Raw genomic sequence first — 24,545 nt, 5'->3', positions numbered from 1 at the left:
ACTCAACCGCAGGATTCGAACTCGCCACCCAACACACCAACAACGCGAGGCCCCAGAGTGGAAGGGCGAACCGGCTACCTACCAGCTCCACGACCACCACCAGGCTTCCCTGCTCGCTCGGAGACCAGCGGACACGGACCAGGACCCACCGTTGTCGCCGCTGCGCCGCCGAGTCCCGGAGATCCTCGACTTATGTCTGCCGCCATCACCGCACTGCCGAGCTTCAGGGATCCTCAACCTGCGACCGCCTCGCCTCCCAATCTTCTCCCGTTCTTCGCCAGGGATCCAGCCACCCAGCAATGGTGCCCACCGTCCAGGGAAGACTTCGGACCCACCAGGGGTGAGTGCAGCCTCCCACCAGCAGGCCTAGGCCTGGGAGCCACAGCAGCGAACTCCTCCTCCGACGGCCTCCGGCATGAAATGGGCTTCGCGCATGCTCAATCGCCTCCTGTAACAAGAGAAGCAAGGAACATAGAGACAAGTCAGTTCAGACTAGCATCAAACATACCATTGCCTTATTGTGAGTTTGCTCACATCCTGGACCATGGACAGTTGCCTCCAGTAAGTACTTACTATAGCAATTCAGGGACAATGTCTATTAATCTACCAAAATTACAAATTGATGGAGGTAATCTTACAGAGTGGAGTTAACAGTTGCAAGTTGCTTTTATGAAGGAAAATGCACTCTTTCTAATTAACAGACCTCCACAAAAGCCTTGGTCCTTAGAAATTGACTGTGTTCACCATAAAGCTTTTTATATACTGTTAACTACCATTCCTTCAACTATGGTACCCACCATTGGTAATAACCTAACTGTGTCTGAGGTAATTCAAAAATTGTATAGTTTGTTCTACAGCCAGAGTAGAGCCACAACAACTAGGACAGTGATGGCTAACCTTTTTGCCAACGCGTGCCAGGAGAGGGGGGGCGGGGGAGGGTTGCGCGCGCACGTGCCCACGCGCATGTGTGTGCAACCCCCTCCCCCCCCCCTCTTGGCACATGATGGCCTGGTAGGCCCGTTTTTCTTTCTTACCTGGCTCCAGATCCTCTCTGTGTATCTGGGAACGGCGAAAACAGCCTTTCCCACTCCCTTGGAAGCCTTACGGAGGTTGAAAGGGCTCATTTCCCAACTCTCGGTGGGACAGGAAGTGACATTTTTTGCTGTCCCCAGCCTCCAGAACCTCTCTAGGAGTCTCTAGGAGCCTCTCTAGGAGCCTCTCTAGGAGTCTCTGGAGGCTGGGGACAGGAAAAAACGTCACTTCCTGTCCCACCGGGAGTGGGGAAATGGGCCCTTTCAGCCTCCATAGGGCCTTCAAGGGAGTGGGAAAGGCTGTTTTCGCCGTTCCCAGATACACAGAGAGGATCTGGAGCTAGGTAAGAAAGAAAAACGGGCCTCCCCGCCCCCCCAGGGGCAGGAAACAGCCTGTTTCCCTACTTCTGGTGGGCCCAGAAGGCCCAAAAATCAGCTGGCTAGCGCGCGCATGCGCCCGAGAGCTGAGCTGGCGTGCCCACTAATATGGCTCCGCGTGCCACCTGTGGCACGCGTGCCATAGGTTCGCCATCACGGAACTAGGATATCTAGGGAATTCCACTCAGCCAGACATAGACCAGGGGTTCCCATGAGCGAGCACATTGAAGTTAAATGCAACCAGGGCTGAGCTCATGCAAAGAGGAGAGATAATAACAGAAGAAAGTATGATGAGTATTATTATCAACTCATTAGATAGCAGCTGGAACAACTTCGTAACCCAGTTGGATAGCCTCAGCATAGAACACATATCGCTAGGCACACTAACAAACAGGTTAATAGCTGAGGATAGCCTGAGAAGGGACCGCCACCTATCCAGGAGAGAACCCAGACCAATAAAGAGTTGAATTTCAGGATAGGTCAAAAAACAACCCAGAGTGTTTCTCCTGTGGGTCCAGGAACCATTTAAAGAGGGACTGCCCCAGGAACAACAGAGACAGATGTTATAGTGACAGCAGAGGGAGGCGGTCACCAGAGCGCAGACCATTCAGAGAGCGAGGGCGTGGGTGGTCACCCAACCCCAGAAGACAACATGAACGTAGGGATAGCTCTAGGGACAGTCACCCAGGCTACATGTATGGTTTTAGATGTGATAACCCAGATACCAGACAAAAGACAAGAAGGGACATGTGGCTCCTAGACTCAGGGGCCACTAACCACACCACATGTAACCCGAAACTATTTAGTTCACTCACTGAGACAGACTTCAAGCTAAAGGTAGCCAATCAGAGTAGTGTCCAAGTAGTAGGGAAGGGGAACGTGCACATTCCACAAATTGGAGAAATAGAGGGGGTATTGTATGTACCTGAGATATCCTATAACGTGTTAGCCACCACCAAACTCACACGTGACACAGACAGTGAGGTAGTGTTCAGGGATGGGAAAGTACATGTGCTCAAGCAAGGAAATAAGATCGGGAAGGTGGCCATACTAGAGGGCCTACCCTACTTCACACCTGACACGGGCAACGAAGGGAGCATTAACATGAACACGGTCAATGAGGAAGAGGGAAACACAGAGTCAGAGGGGGTACACCAGGGAATCACCAACTGTAAACAACCCAGCAAGAATGTTGTATCTATTGGGAAGCCCATGCATGACAACTGTGCCCACCTCCTCCACAGGAGGCTGGGACACATCAGCTTCCCTGTTGTAAAGAAGATGCTAGAATGTACTGAAGGACTCAAATTAAAAAATTGTGCAAACTATCTAGAGTGTTCAGTTTGTAAGTGCTCAAAGATTAAGGTCAAGGCTAGGCCAAAAAGGTCAGAACGAACCACCAAGTCTCCTTTCCAACTGATACATATGGATTTAATAGGGCCATTCAGGCCTTCTATCAGACATAGAAAGAGGTTCTTTCTAACTATTGTGGATGATTACAGCAGATATGGGTACGTCTATTCACAACAGCGAGGTATCACAAAGATTCAAGGAATTCCACAAAAGAATAGAGTTACAGCACAACACAAAAATAAAACAGATAATGACCGACAGGGGGTCAGAGTTTATGGCCAAGGAATTCACAAGATGGTTAAGGGAGCAGGGCATAGTGCATTACTCCTCTTCGTCTTTTTCGCCATTCCAGAATGGGGTCGTAGAAAAGAAAAACGGGATGCTCCAAACTATGATGAGGTGCGTTTTGGAGGACGCAGAACTGGGACAATCTTTTTGGTCAGAGGCGCTGCACTATTCTATTCTATTCTAACTATAGGTTGTGGTCAAGCTCCATTAACAAAACACCATATGAAATGCTGTATAAGAGAAAATCTAATCTGGCTCACCTACATATATTTGGCGCCCCAGCAGATGTACACATACCTAGGCAACTGAGAAGGAAAGGGGACAAAATTTCTAAGAGACTGAAATTCGTGGGGTATGAGCCAGGGACTAAAGGATATAGGTTCATAGATAACAACAACAGGTTTATAGTCTCCAGATCCGCTGACTTTCACGAAAACTCAAACTGGTCAAAGCTCCACTCCAATGACATCCTCATCAACAAAGACACACACAGCCATGGTCAGAGGGAAGAGGAACTAACCACAGAGAAAACAAAGGAAGCTAAAACAGACAAAACCAAACATCACAAAATAAGCACAAAAGAGTGGAAGGAAGGGCTCTCCGTCGCTGCCAGACGGTCCCTTGGGACCGCCAGCCCCATCGCCTGTAAAGAGCCGCCTTTACAACGGAAAGGCGGCTCAAAAAACTCCATTTCCATAAGGAAATGTGAGATAGAGCAGGTGAGGGCAGGTAGAGCTCTCCGCGAAGCCCCCAGAGTTTTTTTTTTTACTCCTGGGGGCGAAGCGGATGAGGCTCCCTATTTCCCTCGCCGCTGCTCCGGGCTTTGGGAGACCTCTGCTTTTTTGCAGAGCCAGGCAACGAGAACAAGCCTTTTAAAGAAAATTAACAGATTAATTAAAGAGGATGAGATCTGGACCTGTGACCCTAAATCGCAAGTATTTTCAGTTACTTTATAAAAGATATTGAAGAAAGCAAAAAAGAATTTTAAAATGGCAACTGCCGAGGATTGAGCAGGGAAAGCTGAAAGGGAAAGTCCTTCTGTTTCTTAATAAGCCACAAAGTAGCGGAATAAATACTGCTGGCTACAATTGAAGAAAAAGTTCTACTTTTATGTTTTCTTTTTCCTGGAGATTTGATACTGATCTTGTTTGGAAAGAAGCTTTCTTTTCTTCTCTTTTCTTTTCTTAAAAAAGAGTTTGTCTGTGTGGAAGTATGGCGTTTAGACTAACAAAGCCAGACAAACAAGTAGTGGGGGGGGGGGATTCCCCCATCTACAAACTACATGAACAAGTTTTAAACCTACAGACTCAGAAAACTGATTTTAATATAATTGAATTTCTTTTGGAGGAGATTGTAAGAAGGGATGAGATTGTGAACCAGAATTTTGAAAAATTTAAGCAGGAAATTAAAGAATTGGTACAATTAAAGTATGATAATTTGCAACAAAAGATTGTAAAAGTGACTAACGGTTTTTCAGAAATTGCTATGAAGTTGGATACAAATATTAATTTATTAGAGTCTAAAATGGAGGAAATTGATGACAAGATTTATAATTTGGACAATAAAATACAAAGAATTGAAAATGATTTGATAAACACCCAAGACAATAGCTTAGAAGAAAAATCTAAAATGGAAGCTGATCATAAGACTTGCAATGTAGAAAATATAAAACAACGGATTGAAAAAGAAGTTTTAATGATGCAACATAGTTTCACAGAATTTGCGATTAGACTGAGAGGATTACAGGAAAATAACAGAGATGATTTAAGGAAAATATCTGCTGAAATTCTGGCTGGGATCTTAAAGGTTCACCCTGAGGAAGTATTTTGCAGGATTGACAGAGTCTATAGAGTAAATTCTTGGATTGCAAAGCAAAGGCAACTGCCCAGAGATGTGGTGATTTACTTTACAGATAAAGAAATAAGAAATAATATTGTGCAAAAATCCTTTAACTCTACTTTGCAACTGTTTGGAAGAAAGATTTGGATATATAAAGAGTTACCGCCCAAGATGTTATTGGATAGAAAGAAATTTGGATTCCTGGTGACTGAGCTTAAAAAACAAAATATTTTATTTAGGTAGGATGTTCCAGTTGGCATAATATTGAGATATCAAGGAGAAAGATACCAATTAAATACTGTTGAAAAAGCGGAAGAATTTCATCATAAGATTCTGAAAATGAGCTCAACATTCTTATGCACAACACAAGATAAGCAGAAGGAGTTGGAAATAAAGGAAAAACATCGAGCTACAGAGGCCTTTGTAGATGAATCGCCTTTGGATTCTTTAGATGTCTCAGTTGGATTACCTATAAATAAGAGAGAAGCGGTATCGGATTCTAATGTGATGACTCATCAATCACAGACAAGCAAGGAAATCAATTAGTTGATACACAACTTATAGAAAAGAAATATGAATGGCAATCTAAGCCACAAAAGCAAAACCAACAAGATCAAGTCATAAATCAGAATGAAAACCGAACAGCTGATATACAACTCGTAGAAAGGAAATTAGGATGGAGATCAAACCCACAAAAAGTCAAGAAAAAAAGAAATAGGTCTCACAAAAACAAAATTTTTTAAACTAGGCAACAGTGAAGCCAGTTATCTAAAAGATGACTGAATACATGAAAAGACAGTTGAGGCGAAGTATTGGTTAATATTATCCTGAGGAGAGTGACAGACCTCTACAATGCCGTAATTTTGGGATGTGAAAAGGGCCTTAAATTGTTGGATTGGAATTATCTATTTTGGATTCTTTGATAAATGTATTACGTTTATGCTGAGTTATATGGCAAGAGAGCTACGCTGGGGCACGCAGAAGATCTGGTTGTTACCCCATTATGATGGTGGGAATTAATAATCCTGAAGAAAGCCACTACTACAGATACTATATGGAATACAATTATAATGTCACTCGGGTGGTTGTTTTCTTTTTTTTATATACATGAAGATATTTATTATTGATGGGGGCAGATGATAACTGAGGATTCTGAACATTCTGTTGGAATTAGGATGTTATGTTACCCTAATATGGGTGATGGAGTTAACAATCCAGTGGAAAGACATCAAAGAAGACATTATATTATTATTATTATTATTATTATTATTATTATTATTATTATTATTATTATTATTATTATTATTTATTAGATTTCTATACCGCCCTTCTCCCGAAGGACTCAGGGCGGTGAACAGCCAAAGGATAAAACACAGGAATACAAAATTTAAAATAGATTAAAACAGATTAAACAATTTAGCTCAATTTTAAAAATATCCCATAATTAAACAAATTAAAATTAGTATTTAAAATTTAAATTTTAAAATTTTAAAAGGGAGAAGATTTAGGCCAGGCCAGCTTGATGAAATAAAAACGTTTTAAGCGCGCGGCGGAAGGTGCGCAGATCCGGGATCCTCCGTATCTCCGGGGGGAGCTCGTTCCAGATTGTAGGTTTGGATTACAAGTTTAAAGCTATTGATTTTATCTATATAAGGGAATAATTTTTTTTTAGTAGGGTGGGCAGAAGAATAAAGATATTAAGAATTGTTATGTATGGAAATTTTGTAGGGAAGTGGGTGGAGACAGGTTAGTTTACTGATTGTTTAGTTTAAGAAAAGGGATGTTTAAGAGATATACTTATGGGAGTGGAGGAAATGGATAGACTATGAGCTGAATAAATGTTAAATTAGGATTTATTATATAGTTTTATAGTTGAAGGCTGCTTTGAAATGTTATATTAATATACACAAAAGATTAAACGTTAAATTAGGATTTATTATATAGTTTTAAAGTGGAAGGTTGTTTTGAAATGTTATATTAATATACATATAAGTTTTGATTTAAGAGAAATATGTATGGGGAGGAGAAAAAGGGCAGATTATTGCTAAATGGGGAGTTATAATAATATTACTATGCTAAACCAGAAGTTATCACATAATGTTATAGTAGAATGTTATTTTGAAATGTATAGTAAAAGGGGGATATAATAATATTATTAGAAAGAAAGCGTCAGTATTTGGGGAATAATAATAATAATAATAATAATAATAATAATAATAATAATAATAATAATAATAATAATAATAATAATAATTTTATTTCTATACCGCCCTTCTCCCGAAGGACTCAGGGCGGTGTACAGCCAGTTTAAAAACACAAGACACAACAATAATTAAAAATTAAAATAATTAAATAGATTTGGCCGATTTAAAACCCCAAAATTAAAATACCCCAATTTAAAATTATTATATTGACAGCCCTGCCTGGCGGAACAACAGGGTCTTCAGTGCGCAGCGGAACACCCGGAGGTCGGAGATCTTACGTATTTCCGGGGGCAGTTCATTCCACAGGGTTGGGGCTCCCACAGAGAAGGCCCTCCCCCTGGGTGTCGCCAGCTGACATAACTTGGCTGATGGCACCCTGAGGAGACCCTCTCTGTGGGAACGGACTGGTCGGTGGGAGGCTATTGGTGGCAGAAGACGGTCTCGAAGGTACCCGGGTCCTGTGCCATGGAGCGCTTTAAAGGTGGTAACCAACACCTTGAATCGCACCCGGAAGACCACTGGGAGCCAGTGCAGCTCGCGCAGGAGGGGTGTCACGCGGGCACAACGAGGTGCGCCCTTAACCACCTGCGCGGCCGCATTCTGGACCAGTTGGAGCCTCCGAGTGCTCTTCAAGGGGAGCCCCATGTAGAGAGCATTACAATAGTCCAGCCGGGAGGTGACAAGGGCATGAGTGACCGTGCGCAAGGCGTCCCGGTCCAGAAAGGGCTGCAACTGGCGGATCAGGCGAACCTGATAAAAGGCCCCCCTGGCCACGGCTGTCATATGCTCTTCTAAAGACAGCCGTGCGTCCAGGAGGACACCCAGATTGCGAGCCCTCTCTGTGGTGGGCAAAGATTCACCCCCAATAGTCAGCGATGGCATCTGCTGACTATATCGGGACGCCGGTAACCACAGCCACTCGGTCTTGGAAGGGTTGAGTCTGAGCCTGTTCCTCCCCATCCAGACCCGCACGGCCTCCAGGCAGCGAGACATCACATCAAGGGCATCGTTGGGGTGGTCTGGGGTGGAGATGTACAGCTGAGTGTCGTCAACGTACAGGTGGCACTTCACCCCAAAATCACAGATGATCTCACCCAGCGGCTTCACATAAATGTTGAACAGAAGAGGCGAGAGGACCGACCCTTGTGGCACTCCCCATGCGAGATGCCTCGAGGTCAACCTCTGCCCCCCTGCCAACACGAACTGCGAGCGGCCGGAGAGGAAGGAAGAGAACCACCGCAAAATGGTGCCCCCTATTCCTAACCGCTTCAACCGCTGCAGCATGATACCATGGTCGATGGTATCAAAAGCCGCTGAGAGATCTAATAGGACTAGGACAGAGGAGCAACCCCTGTCCCGGGCCCTCCAGAGATCATCCACCAACGCGACCAATGCCGTTTCTGTGCTGTGCCCCTGCCTGAAGCCCGACTGGTACGGATCTAGATAGATAGCTTCATCCAGGTGCCTGGGCAGTTGTCGTGCCACCACACTCTCAACAACCTTCGCCACAAAACGAAGGTTGGAGACCGGACGATAGTTAACTAATTCAGCCGGGTCCAGGGAAGGCTTCTTGAGGAGGGGCCTCACCACCGCCTCTTTCAAGGCGGTGGGAAAGGCACCCTCACTCAGAGAAGCAGTTATAATCCCCTGGAGCCAGCCTCGTGTAACTTCCCGGGAGGCCAGTACCAACCAGGAGGGACACGGGTCCAATAAACATGTGGCGGCACTAATCCTACCCAGAACCCTGTCCACATCCCCGGGAGCCACAGGATCAAACTCCTCCCAGATAATATTCTCAAGACCTACCCTCGTCTCCTCCCCCGGACTCATCCAGTCGGAGTCCAAGCCTTCCCAAATCCGAGTAACTTTATCGTGCAGGAATTGCACAAAATCCTCAGCTCGACCCTGCAAGGGATCCTCCCACACTCCCCCCTGAAGAAGGGAGTGGGTCACCCTAAACAGGGCGGCTGGGCGGTTCTCTGCAGATGCGATAAAAAAGAGCGGAAAAATGGCTAGATTTTGCCGCTTTTATCGCCACTAGGTAGGTCTTGATATAAGACCTCACCTGTGTCCGGTCGGAATCAGAATGACTAGTCCTCCAAATGCTCTCTAGGCGTCTTTTCCGACGCTTCATCTCTCTCAGCTCCTCAGAGAACCAAGGAGCCAACTGAGATCGGCATCGGGTCAGAGGCCGCAAAGGCACGACACGATCCAAAGCTCTGGCGGCCGCACTCTCCCAGGCGGCCACCAGCTCTTCAGTCGAGTCATGTGTCAGAGTCTCAGGAAACGGCCCAAGCTCCGTCAGGAACCTTTCTGGATCCATCAGGCGCCTGGGACGGAACCATTTAGTCGGTTCCATCTCCCTGCGGCAGGGGGAAGCGGTAGGAAAGTCCAAGTGAAGGAGCGAATGATCTGTCCATGACAAGGGTTTAATGTCTAAGTCCCCTCTACCAAGATCATTCAACCACTGACCAGAGATGAAAATCAAGTCCAGAGTGTGTCCTCCTATGTGAGTGGGGCCTTGAACTAACTGGGTCAGGTCCATGGCCGTCATGGAAGCCATGAACTCCCGAGCCACCTCTGACGTCTCAACCGCGGATGGAAGATTGAAATCCCCCATGACAACAAGTCCGGGGGTTTCCACTGCCACCCCGGCGATGACGTCGAGTAGCTCGGGTAGGGTCGCTGCCACGTGGCAGGGAGCCAGGTACGCAGTCAGCAAACCCATCTGCACCCCACGGCCCCACTTCACAAAGAGGGACTCACATCCGGCTATCTGAGGAACAGTGGTCTCCCTCGGACAAAGACTCTCCCTAATAATCACCACCCCTCCCCTGGGCCCTTGGCTGATGAAATGCACGAAAACCTGGTGGGCACATTTCAACGAGGGGGACCCCCCCTCTTGGCCCAACCAGGTCTCCGTAATACCTGCCAGGTCCGCACCCCCCTCCAATGTAAGATCACAGATGAGGGGGGCTTTATTGACAACCGACCTGGCATTACATAACATCAGCCGTGGACCCTGGGCCTGAGACTCTGCACAACCCAGGCCACGAGGCGCGCATTGGGGACCGGAGTGCGCAATTGCTCGTAAACAGCGTATGCGCACCCCCAGCACATGATATGGTCCCCTGCGCCCGTCATACCTGCCCCTCCCACTCATTATTTCAATTATATTGCCCTTCTTATTATCCCCCTGCTCCCCAGATAAATTTTCTTTCCCGACCCCTCTGCTGCAGCCAATCAGCCTGTCACCCCGCTCAGTAGCTATCTGGACCCCCCAGGTCCACTTTCACAACCCCCTCCCTTCCTCCCGGGTCCCCTTAAAATTTTCTTTAAAAATTTAAATAAAAAACCCCTCAACCCCCTCTTCGCAGCATGCGATGGAGTAAGGGGATGGTAAAGTACTATATAATCTGTTATGAATTTGGATCTTACTTTGAAGAAGTCACAGGGGGAGGGGTGGAGAGGGGGGTTAGGGAGAAGGGGGGGAGAAAAAAAGGGGGAAAAATCTGTATTTGAAAAACTTTTTCAATAAAAAAAAAAAAGAGTGGAAGGACAGACACCCCACTCTGAAACTAGACAGCCTAACGAACAAAGAGGCCGAGCTCATGCACGAGGCAGACCCCCCCCCCCAAGTAGGCCTGTAAGGGGAAATAGAAATAAGCTACCAAAAAGGCTAGAGGATTACGTAATGACCATTCATAGCAACAACGCCACACCTAACTCCTATAAAGACATACTCAATCTTCCACAAGAAGAAAGAGAAAAATGGAAATTAGCCATGGAAAGGAAAATGGACAGCCTCAAAGACCTCCATGTGTACTCACCGGCCCAAGTTCCAGAAAACAAGAAACCACTTGGGACAAAATGGGTGTTCAGAATCAAAACACTAGAAAACAACAAAGCTCTATACAAGGCGAGGCTGGTCGCACAGGGGTTTGCTCAGAAGTACCCAGAGGATTACACGGACACATACTCACCTACCGTCAGAGCTGAAAGTGTTAAAAGCGCACTAGTAATAGCAACTGTTCTGGGACTTGAAGTATTCCAGTTCGATGTGCAGACTGCATATCTCCATGTTGATTTGGACAAAGAAATATACATTAAGGCACCTCCAGGGTACAACAAGGGAGAAAGCAACACTTGGCTCCTGAATAAAAGTTTGTATGGACTCAAACAATCAGGCAAGAGGTGGTACGACTGCTTAGCCAAAGCCCTCAACTCCATGGGCTTTACAGCCACCTCTGCTGACAAATGTTTTTTTACAAAAAGAGAAAATGACTTATTCGAGGGCATACTTGTGTACGTGGACGATATTTTGTACATGGGCAAACACAAAGAAAAATGCAATAAGTTTGCCTCTGAATTGGGAAGTCACTTCTCATTAAAATCGCTAGGTAAAATTGACAAGTACCTAGAAGTCCACGTAGCTAAGACTAATAAAGGATTCAGACTTTCACAAAAGGAGAAGATCATTGAGCTACTGTCCAAATGCAACATGTCAGAGGCAAAGCCCAGTGATACACCCATGCAGCCAGACTTTCTGAAAAGTATGTATGATGAGTCCGAACCCTTCAGCGACAACAAATTGTACAGGTCTACCATTGGGTCACTATTGTACATAGCTAATTGGACTAGACCTGACATTGCTCTGGCGGTCAATTTACTATCCAGACACGTAAGCAAGCCCACTATTTCTCACTGGGACGCCATCAAGAAGTTGCTCAGATACCTCAAATACAGCATCAATGCACAGCTATGCCTTGAACCAGAGACTTCCACTAAACCAAGACTGACCTGCTTTGCCGACGCTGACTGGGCGGGGGACATCAAAAGCAGAAAGAGCACCTCAGGTTATGTACTATTCCTCAATAGAAGTCCCATTCATTGGTACACAGGAAAGCAGAAACTAGTGGCCACTTCCACCACAGAAGAATTCGTCTGCCTATCCAAGGCCGCAAATAACCTGGTGTGGTTTGACAACTTACTTAGTAACATTTGGGATGAGCCATCATACCCAATAATCATCCACGAAGACAACAAGGCAGCTATAGAGATATCAAAAGCTGATGCCGTGGGTCAACGATCGAGGCACATTGATATCAAGTGCAAACATGTAAGGCAATTCTCAGAGATAGGTTTCATTAAGGCTGTTCATTGTGATACCGAGGAGCAAATTCTGCAATACTAACTAAACCCCTACCGCATAAGCAACACTCATATTTCATGTCTAAAATATGTGTTCATACGTAATTATGTATATGACGTGTATGTATGTAAATACCATGTACCCGTACCCTGTTAGACATTTAGAGGGGGTTTTGTCAGGGTAAATGTCTAACTTCACCATAATCACAGGCCCAGGGCCATGCAAGGGTTAATCGATCACACATCCCATCATCCCCTTAACCACACCTTACCTTTAGGCTCCTCCCCCTGGGTATAAGATCTCTCCCCACGTGGAGATCCAGGAACGTACCTGTAAATGAAAAGATCTGATGTCAGTAAGTGCTATGCGTGATAGGTCTGGAACAAGCCAGGCTAGAAATAAAAGATACCTGAAACTTATAATTACTTGTCTTTTGAGTTATTGGGCTAGATCCATTCTATATCATGGAATTCTCACCTCCTTTCACCTCTCAGCATCCTTTCAACAACACAACCTTCTGCATTTCTCTCTAGTCTCAACAACTCACAGTCATTTTTCCCCACAAATTCATCTCCCACATCCTCAACACACAGGCATTCACAGGTCTCAAGATCACTTCGCCTTATCACTCCTTATGAGCTTCGGGACATCTCACACACACACATTCACCTTTGTATTGCAATCAGACTTTTTGTATACACCAATTTCACATATAAAAATATCATTTAATGCTTCCTCCATGCAAACCAAATTATTTCAGGGAGCTTTTCACAAGCCAATGAGCTCCATTTTCTAAATAACTTTTTGTGTACTGTTGTTAGAGGGTCTCATCCTTCCTGCAGGTTTGGAAATGATTACATACATACACACATACCATCAAACATTTCCAGACCTGTGGAGGTTGTTTTTTGTTTTTATTTCCTTGGGCAACCTATAGCTTATTCTTAAAGCAGTGGGAAAACTCAGAGAGCAGTTTAAATCATAAATATGATTGTGGGCCCTAACTACTTTCTGTTTCCCACAGCTCCAAGCCCAGATGTTTACTTAATTTGCAGGCTGGCCAGACATATCACAATCAATTCTACAGGCTATTATTATAGATGCATATCCAGGAATTTTGTAACAGAAATCACACCAAATTGATCAAATCAAATTATATCAGTCTTCTCATTTAGGCAGATTTTACATTTTTTTGTATTACTTGCTAAAACCCAGGAGGAAGAGTTGAACGTTGTCTGAAATAATAATGACTCTGAAAATTGTGGGTATTTTAGAGGGGGTCAGAAAGAGCCACGGATGGGCCAAGGCCAATCCTTGATCCGTTTGGAAAGTACACTAAAAATAAACGATGGGAATCATTTGAACCTGTTTCTTCTTCCAGTTGTAAAACGGAAACGGTTTCTTTGAATGAGCAGTTTTGCAAAGAAAAATAAGAGAAATTGAATTTCCTGTTTGTGCTAGGAAAAGGCTTGGGGGTGGGGCAGGAGATGCGGTTTCTCCTTTTCTGTCACTCTTGCCTGTTTGCAAAAGATGCTGCTAAAATGGACAGGCCTTGCTGACTGGGAATTTAAGGAAGCCAGTTAGAATATATTCCAGACTGCCTGATAGGCTAAAATGCAGATGGAGTAGCTTACGATCCTTTTATCTTTGCAATTTTCACCCCCTTCTATAGCCTGTCCGAGATCTAGTTTGGCATTTATAAAACTTGGTAACTTTAAGATTGGTGGGAGGGGGAGGGGGAGGAATTCAACTCCCAAAATTCTTAAAGTTGCAAAATTCTTAAAAGTCCATCTTAAAGTTGCAAGGTTGAGAAAGATTGAAATTGCAGAGGTGTTTGGATTGGCCAAACCACGAATACTGGATCTGATTTTTCCCTGGTGCAGAGTAGCCATTTATCACACAAGCTGGGAAATTGCAACCTGGGTGGTCCTTGGTGTTCTCTCAGCTTCGTTTTCTTGAAGACGCTTTCTTTTAACACTGATGATGTTACCAAGTTGGGTAATAAAACATTTGCAAGAAAACCACCAAGCACAGAGAGCACCAAGGACCCCACAGTTCAACACTGAGCTACAAATCTTGTATAAATTGCAACCTCTTTATTAAATGCAACACAGAGAAATGTGTTCTCCGGACTAAATCACAAATCAAGAGCCACCCAATACACCAATTGCTGTTGCAGCTTTTATACACATTTGCAAAACTAAGCCATGGTCATTAGCAAACCATGGGGATTAAAGGAGCAATAAATAAATAGAATACCGCTAGTAAAGAATGGCCCTCCCAGCCAATCCGTTCGTTACTAAAGCATTCCAGCCTCTGGCCCTGTCCCTAACTGAGAAGGCTGGCAATTAAGTATGCAAAACTTTCTAGCTAATTTATCTGCAACAGAAAAAGGGAAGTCAAACCCTGGCCTGGTTGGAGTTCTCCATAAATCTTCTGGGAATTTTAGGGCAAGGATGGTTCAAAAGAAAAACGTCAGAAAAACAGAAGTGAGCAAAATGAAGCTTTTTTTTGGCAACAAAATGGGATTTCTCCAGCTCCTACAGTTGCATGCTTTCCCACCCACCTCCACTGGCCCCCTTTGGATAGGCTCAGGCTGGTCTCTCCTGCCAAACCCTGATTTGTTCTACCTAAGTAGTTTGCCAAGCCCTGGGTTTTTTTCAAACAGATTTAACAGTTGGAAGGGACCTTGGAGGTCATCTAGTCCAACCCCCCCCCCCCAAGCAGGAGGCCCTACACCATTTCTGACAGATGGCAGTCCAATCTCTTCTTGAAAGCGTCCAGGGATGAAGCTCCCACAACTTCCGAAGGCAACTTCTGTTCCATTGAATATAGAATAACAGAGTTGGAAGGGACCTTGGAGGTCATCCAGTCCAACCCCCCACCCAAGCAGGAGGCCCTCCACCATGGCAGTCCATCTCTCCAGTGAAGCTCCACAACTTCCGAAGGCAGCTTCTGTTCCACGGGTGGACGGTTCTGACGGTCAGAAAAATCCCTCCTGATTTCCCGGGGCCAATGGCCAAGCCATCCTTTGTCCAGCCGGCGGCCTTTGCACCCGCGGAAGTCGGGGTTCCCCTAAACCCGGGACCTTCGCGGCGCGCAGCGGATCCCAGCCGCGGGGCAAGCGGGCGCCCGTCGGACAAAACCCGCCGCCAGGGCGCCGCAGGGGCAGCTGAGCTCCGAGTGGCCGGGGCGCTGCTGACGCGGAAGGCGGGGCGCTGCCTGGCCCCGGTCCCAGCGCGAAGATGGCGCGCCCGTCCGGCTGGCTGCTGCTGGAGGTGGCGCTCAACGCCGCCGCCCTGCTCGCCGCCCTCGGCTGCGCCGCCGCCCTCGGCCTCGCCCAGGTCAGCCGCCAGGGGGGCCGCCGCCGTCCCGGGGTGGGCAGGGGAGGGTGGGAAGCAAGCCGGGCCCCGCCCGCCTCTCGCGCTCTCCTTCCTCGCTCGAGGGCAGCGCCGCCCACGGGGCCCGGAGAACCGACCGCCCCGCCGGCTCGCCCTTCCTTTAGCCCCCGCTCCAAGTTACAAGGGCCCCGGGGGACGGGGGGAGGGACTGGGACCATGTTTCACACTTACGACGGTCGCGGCATCTCTCCAGGCTCCCTGCGGGCTGGGTCCCGTGTTCCCCTTTTGCCCTCTTTCGCCAAGCAAAGTCAATGGGGAAGCCAGACTCCCTTAACAACTGTGTGATCATTTAAGAACTGCGGTGCTTCACTTAACGACTGACTGTGGCCAGAAAGGTTGGAAAAGGGAGCAAAATGGGCTGAGCAGCTGTCTCGCTTAGCAGTGGAAATTGTGGACTCCTTTGTGGTCATAAGGTTTATTTATTTATTTATTGGTTCGATTTATATGCCGCCCTTTTCCGGAGACTCAGGGCGGCTTATAATGCGTTAAGCAACAGCCTTCATCCTTTTGTATATAACTGCTTAGTAGGGCTTTCGCCCCCCCTCCCCCCCCCAGCGGTGTTCTTTTTAATACAAAGTCAGTTTATTGCCCCCAAAATCCGGGTCCTCATTTTACTTACCTTGGAAGGATGGAAGGCTGAGTCAACCTTGAGCCTGGTGAGATTTGAACTCACAGTAATTGCAGGCAGCTGGTGCTACTTAACAGCACTTTAGTCCGCTGCACCACCAAGGCTCTTTATTTACCAAGGTTTGGGTGATCCTACCTGTTCCTCCCCCCCAGACCTCCTTCCCCTCCCAGCCAGGTACCCTCGAGGCTGGAGAGACCCCAGGTGTGGCTCAGAGCCTCCCTGGAGGGGAGAAATGCAGAAACCCCCTCAAGGGGGGGAATTTATTTCAGGCCACCTGGCCAGGGAGGTCTAGCCCAGGGGTCCCCAACCTGGGGGCCCCACCCCATACTCACGTGAGTGTTGCTGTGAATGTCATGGGCGTGTCCACGCACACCTGCCTGCCCCTCCCACAAAACCATCCCCTCTTTTCCCCCAAAGGTTGGGGGGCTCTGGTCTAGCCCACAGGCTGTGCCATGCTCTAAGGCGCATGCTGGCTGAGGAATTCTGGGAGTTGAAGTACACAAGTCATAAAGTTGCCAAGGTTGGAGACCCCTGCTAAGGCACAGGGGAAGACAGGCAGGGGCTCTGGGTTCAGGTCTGGGGAAAGTACAGACAGCCCTTGACTTACATCCACAATTGAATCCAGCATTTCTGATTTTGAGTGAAATATTTCTTAAGTGAGTTTTTGCCCCATTTTACGACCATTCTTGCCACCGTTGTTAAGTGAATCACTGCAGTGGATAAGTTAGTCACACGGTTGCAAAGTGGCTTCCCCACTGACTTTGCTCATCAGACGGTCACAATAGGGGACCACATGACATTGAAACTGTCATAAATATGAACCAGTGGCCAAGCGCCCAAATTTTAATCACATGATCATGTGTGGCTGCTACAAAGGTCACTTTTTTCAACACCGTTGTTCACTTTGAATGGTCACTAAGTGAACTGTTCTAACTCGAGGACTACCTGCATAATGTTACCTTTATTAAGGGCCTTCGGAGGTGGGTGGGGAGTTGAAAACATAGGATTTGTTTTGCCTAGGGCAGGGGTCTCCAACCTTGGCGACTTTAAGACATGAGGACTTCAACTCCCAGAATTCCCCAGCCAGCTCTGCTCTGAGATAGTGAGTTCTAGTACCGCCTTAGGCATGAAAGCCGGCTGGGTGACTTTGGGCCTATCACCAGGCGGCTGTGAGTTCTGATCCCACCTTGGGCATGAAAGCCAGCTGGGTGACTGGCCAGCTCTCCCTCTCCGTCCACCTCACAGGGTTGTTGTGGTGGGGAAAATTGGAGGAGGAAGGTGTGATGGATATGCTCGCTGCTTTGAGTTATTAATACAAATAAGAAAGGCAGGATAAAAGAAAAACAAAAATAGAAAAAGAATGGATGGAGCAACCACCTCCAGCCATTCTCCATTCTCCAGAGTGTTGGGTTGTGGCTGCCCACCCTCTACTGGGACGGGGGGTCAACACCAGGACTCCCTTTTTTCGGCCAGCAGACCTGTCACCCCTCTTCTGCCCCCCCCTCTTTCTTTCTCAGGGGGGCTTTGGCGGCAAGTGCATTCTGTACGGTTCAGTGGACTACAACGGGACGCTGATCCTCCTGAGTTCCAGCCCTCCCTCGCTCTGCTACTTCATTTCTGCCATCTCTGGGCTGACGGCCATCTTCAACCTGGTCTCTCTGCTCCGCGGCCTCTACAGCTTGTGCTTCGGTGATGGGCACTTGTGAGTGAGGGGCCGGGAGGGGGCTGGGACGGGGAGGGGGGCAGGGCGGCATCCTGGGTCCTGACGCTGCTTCTCCTGCTCTCCTGCAGGGTCCACACCTGGATCAGGACCTCCTTGGTGGTCTCAGCCACCCTCCTCTTCTTCCTTCTCGTCTCCGCCTGCATTCTCCGCGTTGGCATGGATTTCTTCTGTGGCTCCATTCAGAAATCCAAAGCGGCAGCAAGGTAAGGACCCAGGCAGAGGAGGGGCTGAGCGAGAAGCGAGGATTTCTTTGGGCTGCATTCGCACAACATGTTTACCTGATTAGGGAACAAACCCTTTTCCTGGCTTCACATAGGACCTTGACCATTAAGCAAGCAAACAGGTCGGATTATTTGCCCCGCCTGCTGAACCGCAAAGAAAGCTAACGGAGCTTTGCCTGTGGTGGAAATGGTCCTGGTAGGCCTTTAGCTGACCTGGTTACCTGTGTTGTGAGGATGCAGTGATTGTCATCAAATAGTGCAGTAGTAGTACGGTAGTACTACTAGTCGTAATAGAATAACAGAGTTGGTTGCCGCGGTTTCAGGGCAGCCGCCATGGCTGCTGTTCCGCTGCCGCTGGCGTGAAGGAGAAGCCTCCGGCCCCGAGGAACCTGCCTGTTCCTCTCGGCCGCCCAAGGCGTTCCTTCTTGTCCCCCTGTCCCTACAAGACAGCGGAGGTTCGCAGACCTATCGGCGGCAGCTTAGCAGAGGGGATTTGGCAGGGCTCAGCGGAGCTCGCCATTTCCCCGTCTCTGTCCCTGCGGCGCCAACCTTTGCATTCACAACAGCTATTCCAGACAAAGGGAGATTTACTTCCTGGCACAAATAGTCTCAGTTCCATAATGTAGAGATAAAGACACGTAGAGCTGCTGTGGGGCTCAACTCTTTAGTACAGAAGCAGAGCATAAATGAACTGACAACTTCTCCAGATGCAAGGGTGGGATTCAGCCGGTTCACTAGAACCAGTAGCTAACTTTTTGTGCAGTTTGGCTGAATCCCACCACTGATCGCCCCTCCCCTCCCCTCCCAGCCACTCCTCCCCTCGCCCCAAAGAGACGAGGCGCCTGCTTATATGCATCTCCAACCTTTGCCCGGGGAAAGGCAAAGAAAGGCTTGTTCAAAGGAGCAAAGGCCATTGCACCTGGGAGAGGGAAGGGAGAGAAGCCAGGGGAGGCAAAGGGCCACCAGGTTTCCCTGAGAAGAAGCAGCCCAACACACGCCCACTTTCCGCGCCCCAAAGTCCAGCCCGCCCACCAAGAGTGCATTGGTGCTTCCCCCGGTTGTTGTTGACTAGATAGGCCGTCACTAAGGCGCCAGGGCCTTTCTGCCGGCAGCCACTGGCCTGCCGAGGCTGCAGGCTCCTGCTCCCAGAGCCACTCTCTGGCCGGCAGCTGTTCCCACTGCAGCTCCTGGAAGGCACCGAGGGCCAGTCCTTTGATATTTCCAGGCCGGCCCCATGGGCCAGATCTAAGCAACCCGTGGGATGGATCTGGCCCGCAGGCCTCGAGTTTGACACCCCGGCCTTATCCCATCTCAGACAAACGGTTGTCCAGTCTCTTCTTAAAAACCTCCAGTGATGGTTATCCCAAAGGTGCTTTTTCAGGAGGCAACTGGACTTCCTTGTTTTTTTCTTTTGAAGACGTTTCTCTTCTCATCCAAGAAGCTTCTTCAGCTCTGGCTGGCTGGTGTGGAATGGAAGAGTTAGGGCAAGGGTCAGCAACCTGCAGCTCTGGAGCCGCATGTGGCTCTTTCACTCCTCTGCTGCAGCTCCCTGTCACTCAATATGCGTCACAACCGCCAGTATATGATACCCACCGGCACACAATTTATTGAGCTTTTCAACCCCCGGTAGGCCAGCCATGGATAAAGCCAAGAAAATAAAAATTTCAGAAGAAAACGGAATGTTTAATTCAACTATATATGCTAGTTTTGTGGCCGCTCAAGAAATAGTCAGGCACGGGAAGGGTTTTTGTGGCTCCCGGTGTTTTCTTCTATGTGGGAAATGGGTCCAAATGGCTCTTTTCAGTGTTTAAGATTACAGACCCCTGGGTTAGGGTTTATATTCCTTGCAGACAGCTGGTTGTTTGCATCCTTTTAGAGGGTCGTTGAAGCACTTGGAGGTTTATCTGTGTCCTCAGGGTCACCTGAGTAGATAAGTAGATGACTTGAGAATCTCTACAGACCTCCAGTGATGGATCCCCCACAACTTCTGAAGTCAACACATTCCACTGGTTAATTGTCCTCACTGTCAGGAAGTTTCTCCTTAGTTCCAGGTTGCTTCTCTCTTTAATAATCTTCTACTCATTACTTCTTGTCTTGCCTTCCCTCGGGTGCATTGGAGAGTTGGAGCAGGAGTAGTCGTTCAACCTCAAAGGCCTGTTCTTACCTGTAGTCCAGAAAGAGTACATTGTAAACCCCTTATTTCCTTCTGTCCAGCTGCCAAGAGGCTCAGCAACGCCCCTGGGTCAAGCCTTATCATCCTGGAAAGTTCTACAACAACCTCTACGCTGCCCAGGTAAGCAGATTTCTTAATTCATCCCCTTGCACCTGTCCTTGCTTCCTCTGTGCAGGAGAACACAAAGGCCTCACCTGAACATCCAAAATGTCTTATTTTTTTCAAAACTTAAAAGGCTGCCTGTCTCGCCCCGTAATCCCAGGCAGTTCACAACTATAACAAAAAGAATATAAAACCAATCAGATCGTGCCCACCATGTGCCAGACCACCCATGCCGGGGACCCCCATCCTCAGCCCACCGTGTGGGGAATAGGCGGGTTTTCATGCCCTCTAGAATAAGGGTCACCAACCTTTCGGACCTCAGGGACCACTAAATTCATAATTTTAAATCCAATGGATCACTAATATGATCTGCCTGTTGACCGGCTGGGTGGGCGTGGCTAGGTGGTCATGTGACTGAGTGGGTGTGGCCAATTATATGTCACTCACATCGAGGGGTACTTTGCCAGCCTCTACTCGCCCCTCCCCTCCCAGCCCCTCCTTGCCTGCCTGCCCGGGCTCCTTAGGGCCCCAACAGGAAGCAATTGTTGGAGCTAAGCAGCCACCACGAGAAAGAGTTGGCAAAACAGCTGCTCAGTTCAAATTGCATCTGACCAAGAAGAAGCACCTCACTGAGGACTAGGAGCATAGGCTTTCCAAGCAGAGGGAAGACCTGCGGGAGTGCAAGGCCAGGTACCGGCGCCTGGAGGCTCAGTGGGCTGAGATGGTCAGTCAGTTCCAGGCCATGAGGCAGTCCCACTGGAACAAGGCCCTCCGGCTCTTTGCCACCAGAGGCACTTCCCTCCAGCCTTCGCCCAAAGCCCCACACCAGGAGGCCGAAGCAGACCCCGAGTCGGAATTTCTGCCCCCCTCCGACCCACACAAAAAGATCCCGAAAGGGGGAGACTCTCTGCAGCAACACAAACGTTCATTGCACGTATCCTGTCCAGGGGCCGTAGTTTCAGGATCCCTGATTTAGTGCAATATAAAAAAATGCAAATAATTTTTCTGTGGACCACCAGTTGGTGACCACTGCTCTAGAAGGCTTAAAAGATGGCTTCCCCGTGGTCACCTGATCAAAATTCGGACGCTTGGCAACTGGCATGTACTTATGATGGTTGCAGTGATCCCCCTTTTGTGACCTTTGCCCAAGGAAAGTCAATGGGGAAGCCAGATTCACTTAACAACCATGCTACTAAATAAACAACTGCAGTGATTCACTTAACAACAGTGGCAAAAAAAAAGTTGGAAAAAGAGGCAGAACTCGGAACCGCTGTCTCACTTAGCAACAGGAATTTTGGGCTAAATGGTGGTGGTATATTGAAAATTAACTATTGTTTTTGAAATTTATTTCAATTCATCATCATCTTTTAACGACCCCATCATCCCTTGCGGGGTAGAATCTGGGCAACTGAATGGAGCTAGCAAAATGTTTACTGGCGGCTGCCCTTCCTGTCACCAATGCGGAGTTTTGTTCAGCAGATATATTCTCATCTCAGTGTGCCCAGAGAGAAATATCTGCCTCTACCTAGGATTGAACTCACAGCCTCCTGATTGTGAGGCGAGAGCTCCGCCTCTAGATTCAGTTGTTTATTTGATATTTTAATATTTTGTACCCTTTGCTTTTTAATGTTTGTAAGCTGCCCGCTCACTTGACATGAGATGGGCTGCATATAAATCAATCCGTCCATCCATCTTCATCCTGAGCCCTCATATAGAATTGCGATCATTGTTGTCTTGAGTACTATAGGCAGTCTTCGACTTACAACCATTCTTTTAGTGACCGTTCAAAGTTACAACGGCACTGAAAAAAAATGACCATTCTTTGACACACAACCACCATTGCAATCCCAATGGTTAATGTGATCAAAATTCAGATGCGTGGAACCTCCTATTTATGACGGTTAGTGTCTCGGGGGTCACGTGATCTCACTTTTGCGACCGCCTGACGAGCAAAATCAGTGGGGAAGCCCCATTCACTTAACAACCATGTTACTAACACAACACTTGCAGTGATTCGCTTAACAACTGTGTCAAGAAAAGTTGTAAAATGGGGCAAAACTCACTTAACAACAATCTCACTTAGCAACAGAAATTTTAGGTTCAATTGTAGTCGTAAATCGAGGACTATCTGTATTGCCTAGCCAGTATTCCTCTGTCTGAATAAGGGTCCCTCCACAACTGGGATCCAACCTTCCTCTCTAGAACAGGGGTCTCCAACTTTGGCAACTTTAAGACTTGTGGACTTCAACTCCCAGAGTTCCTCAGCCAACTTTTCTCACCCAGGAACAAGTCCACAAGTCTTAAAGCTTTGCTGGCTGAGGAACTCTGGGAGTTGAAGTCCACAAGTCTTAAAGTTGTCAAGGTTGGCGATCCCACTCTGGAACATCCTTCTCATTTTAGGAAGCCATCCAAAGCCTGAGACCTGGGATGGAGCAGATCCACCAGGACTCACCCACTTTCAGGGGAGCTAAATGAACCGGAGGCCTTCGGTTGGAGTGGTGGACCTCCAAGGTCTCCTCCGATCTTCTCCTCCTTTCCGTTCCCACCACCAACTCTTCTCTTTTCCCTGCCTTCAGGCAACTGCTTGGGTGAACTTCCTCTTCTGGTTCTTGATGTCCTTCCTGCTCTTCGTGGAATGCATCCGCAAAGCCCCCTACCAGTCCCTCGAGGTGGAAAACCCCCAGACTGACAAGACAGTGCCCGCCTTTGGTGACCAGTCTCAGTGAGGACGAGGGAAGGAGGCACCATGAGGACTCCCTCTGTTCGGACAGTCTGCCACCTTCTACCCAGGTAGCAGGAGGGCACCATCTAACTTGCTTTGACAAGAGACTGGACCGTTTAAAGCTCTCCTCTCTCTTAGGTTACCCAGAATGATGTCCGGAAATGTCGCAACTGGAGCACTTCTGGAATTCCCTGTCCTGTAGCTTTCCCCATTCCCACACCCAACCCAGTTAAGTTCTCGTGAAGGTCACTACAGAATAGAGGGTTCCCACACACACAAGTTCACAACAGACGAGAGCTACATGGGAAGGACAATCTTGCAATTAAGGCTAGCTGTGATGAATGTGTTACACCACTTTATTGGCAAACACACAGCCAACAGTTGGTTTTTGTGCCTTGAGACCACAAATGCCATCAAGCCTGCTTCTTCTGATGTTGTCCACCTCCACAAGGGGAACACCAACAAGGTGACGGTGTTGAATTTAGGCCACTCCTCCGCTAAAAATCTCCACTCTCCCATCATGGACATTCACTAGTGACATGGAGACTTTCTCTTCCGGCTACGCTACCCCACCTGGTTGTTTGGTGTGGAGAAGAACTGCAGGAAAATCCCCTCATCCTCGGCTTCTGGAGAAACCCTGGGGCCAAACCCTGAAGGAATGGTCCATGTTACCCCATTGGGGGGGGGGAGGAAGAAGGGGGTGGTGGTGGATCAATTGGGAAAAACTTGGGTCTTTTCTTCCAGTTTTGTCCAAATCTGTGCAGCTTTTTCACGCAGATGGAACCGCTCTGAAGCAAACAAATACACTCTTTTTTCCTTAACTAGTTTGTCTTTATTGAGTCTGAAAACGTAAAAAGAAGCAGGATGGGTGTGGGAGGAGAGGAAAATAACAAAAGATGGAAGAAGCAGTGGGGTTTGGGGCCCGTTCAGCATACGAAACAAGACACCCCCAAATTTTCTGTCTCTTCCTAAGACCATACCTGGGGAGTTTCTTCCAGCTTTAAGCCCAACAGGCATCTAAATCAATGTTTCTCAACTTCAAGATGTGTGGACTATCGAAGTTGACACATCTTCAAGTTGTCAAGATTGAGAAGATGTTATAACTGGAAAATGGTGGAACAGGCTCAATATCTCGATCTCCCAGAAGGTACCGGGTCCCATCTGAAATGCTACAGGAGATGATAGAAAAAGCGAACATTCGGGGGGTGGGGGGGCCACTGGACAACCGCCCAAGATGGAAATGAGGGGGGGCTGCAAGACTGGGTCAACCTCAGCGGAACTGCAGAGGGCTAATCCTCAAGCCAATGACATCTTTGCCGATTTCCGTCAC

At 47.7% G+C, this 24,545-nt stretch overlaps 2 protein-coding genes and 1 long non-coding RNA gene across 5 annotated transcripts in view; 1 reads left to right on the top strand and 2 right to left on the bottom strand.

Moving 5' to 3' along the window:
• The window catches only part of LOC132710097 (uncharacterized), a 19,093-nt gene extending 3,506 nt beyond the window's left edge, over positions 1–15,587 (bottom strand). The window contains exons 1-3 of one of the 3 annotated variants that reach the window (XR_015730430.1): positions 14,983–15,587; positions 12,517–12,575; positions 83–448 (exon numbers count right to left, since the gene is read on the bottom strand). This is a non-coding gene — a long non-coding RNA (uncharacterized LOC132710097). Of the gene's footprint in view, positions 1–82; positions 449–12,516; positions 12,576–14,650 lie in introns of all 3 variants that reach the window. The other 2 variants (XR_015730431.1, XR_015730432.1) reach the window with 2 other exon arrangements.
• Positions 15,412–24,036, top strand: TMEM179B (transmembrane protein 179B). The gene is made up of 5 exons (XM_034426330.3): positions 15,412–15,589; positions 17,792–17,976; positions 18,066–18,200; positions 20,433–20,511; positions 23,070–24,036. Exons 1-5 carry the CDS (start codon positions 15,491–15,493, stop codon positions 23,217–23,219), a joined length of 648 nt encoding a protein of 215 aa, XP_034282221.1. The 5' UTR covers positions 15,412–15,490; the 3' UTR covers positions 23,220–24,036.
• COPA (coat protein complex I subunit alpha) overlaps positions 24,025–24,545 on the bottom strand; it is a 53,966-nt gene continuing 53,445 nt past the window's right edge. The window contains exon 33 of the mRNA XM_034426328.3: positions 24,025–24,545. Coding sequence (XP_034282219.1) covers positions 24,486–24,545 — 60 coding nt within the window. The 3' untranslated portion in view covers positions 24,025–24,485.

Source organism: Pantherophis guttatus, chromosome 18, assembly GCF_059756535.1.
Source record: "Pantherophis guttatus breed Tessera chromosome 18, ASM5975653v1, whole genome shotgun sequence".
Taxonomy (NCBI): Eukaryota; Metazoa; Chordata; class Lepidosauria; order Squamata; family Colubridae; genus Pantherophis; species Pantherophis guttatus.
This window is presented reverse-complemented; position numbering and strand designations above follow the sequence as displayed.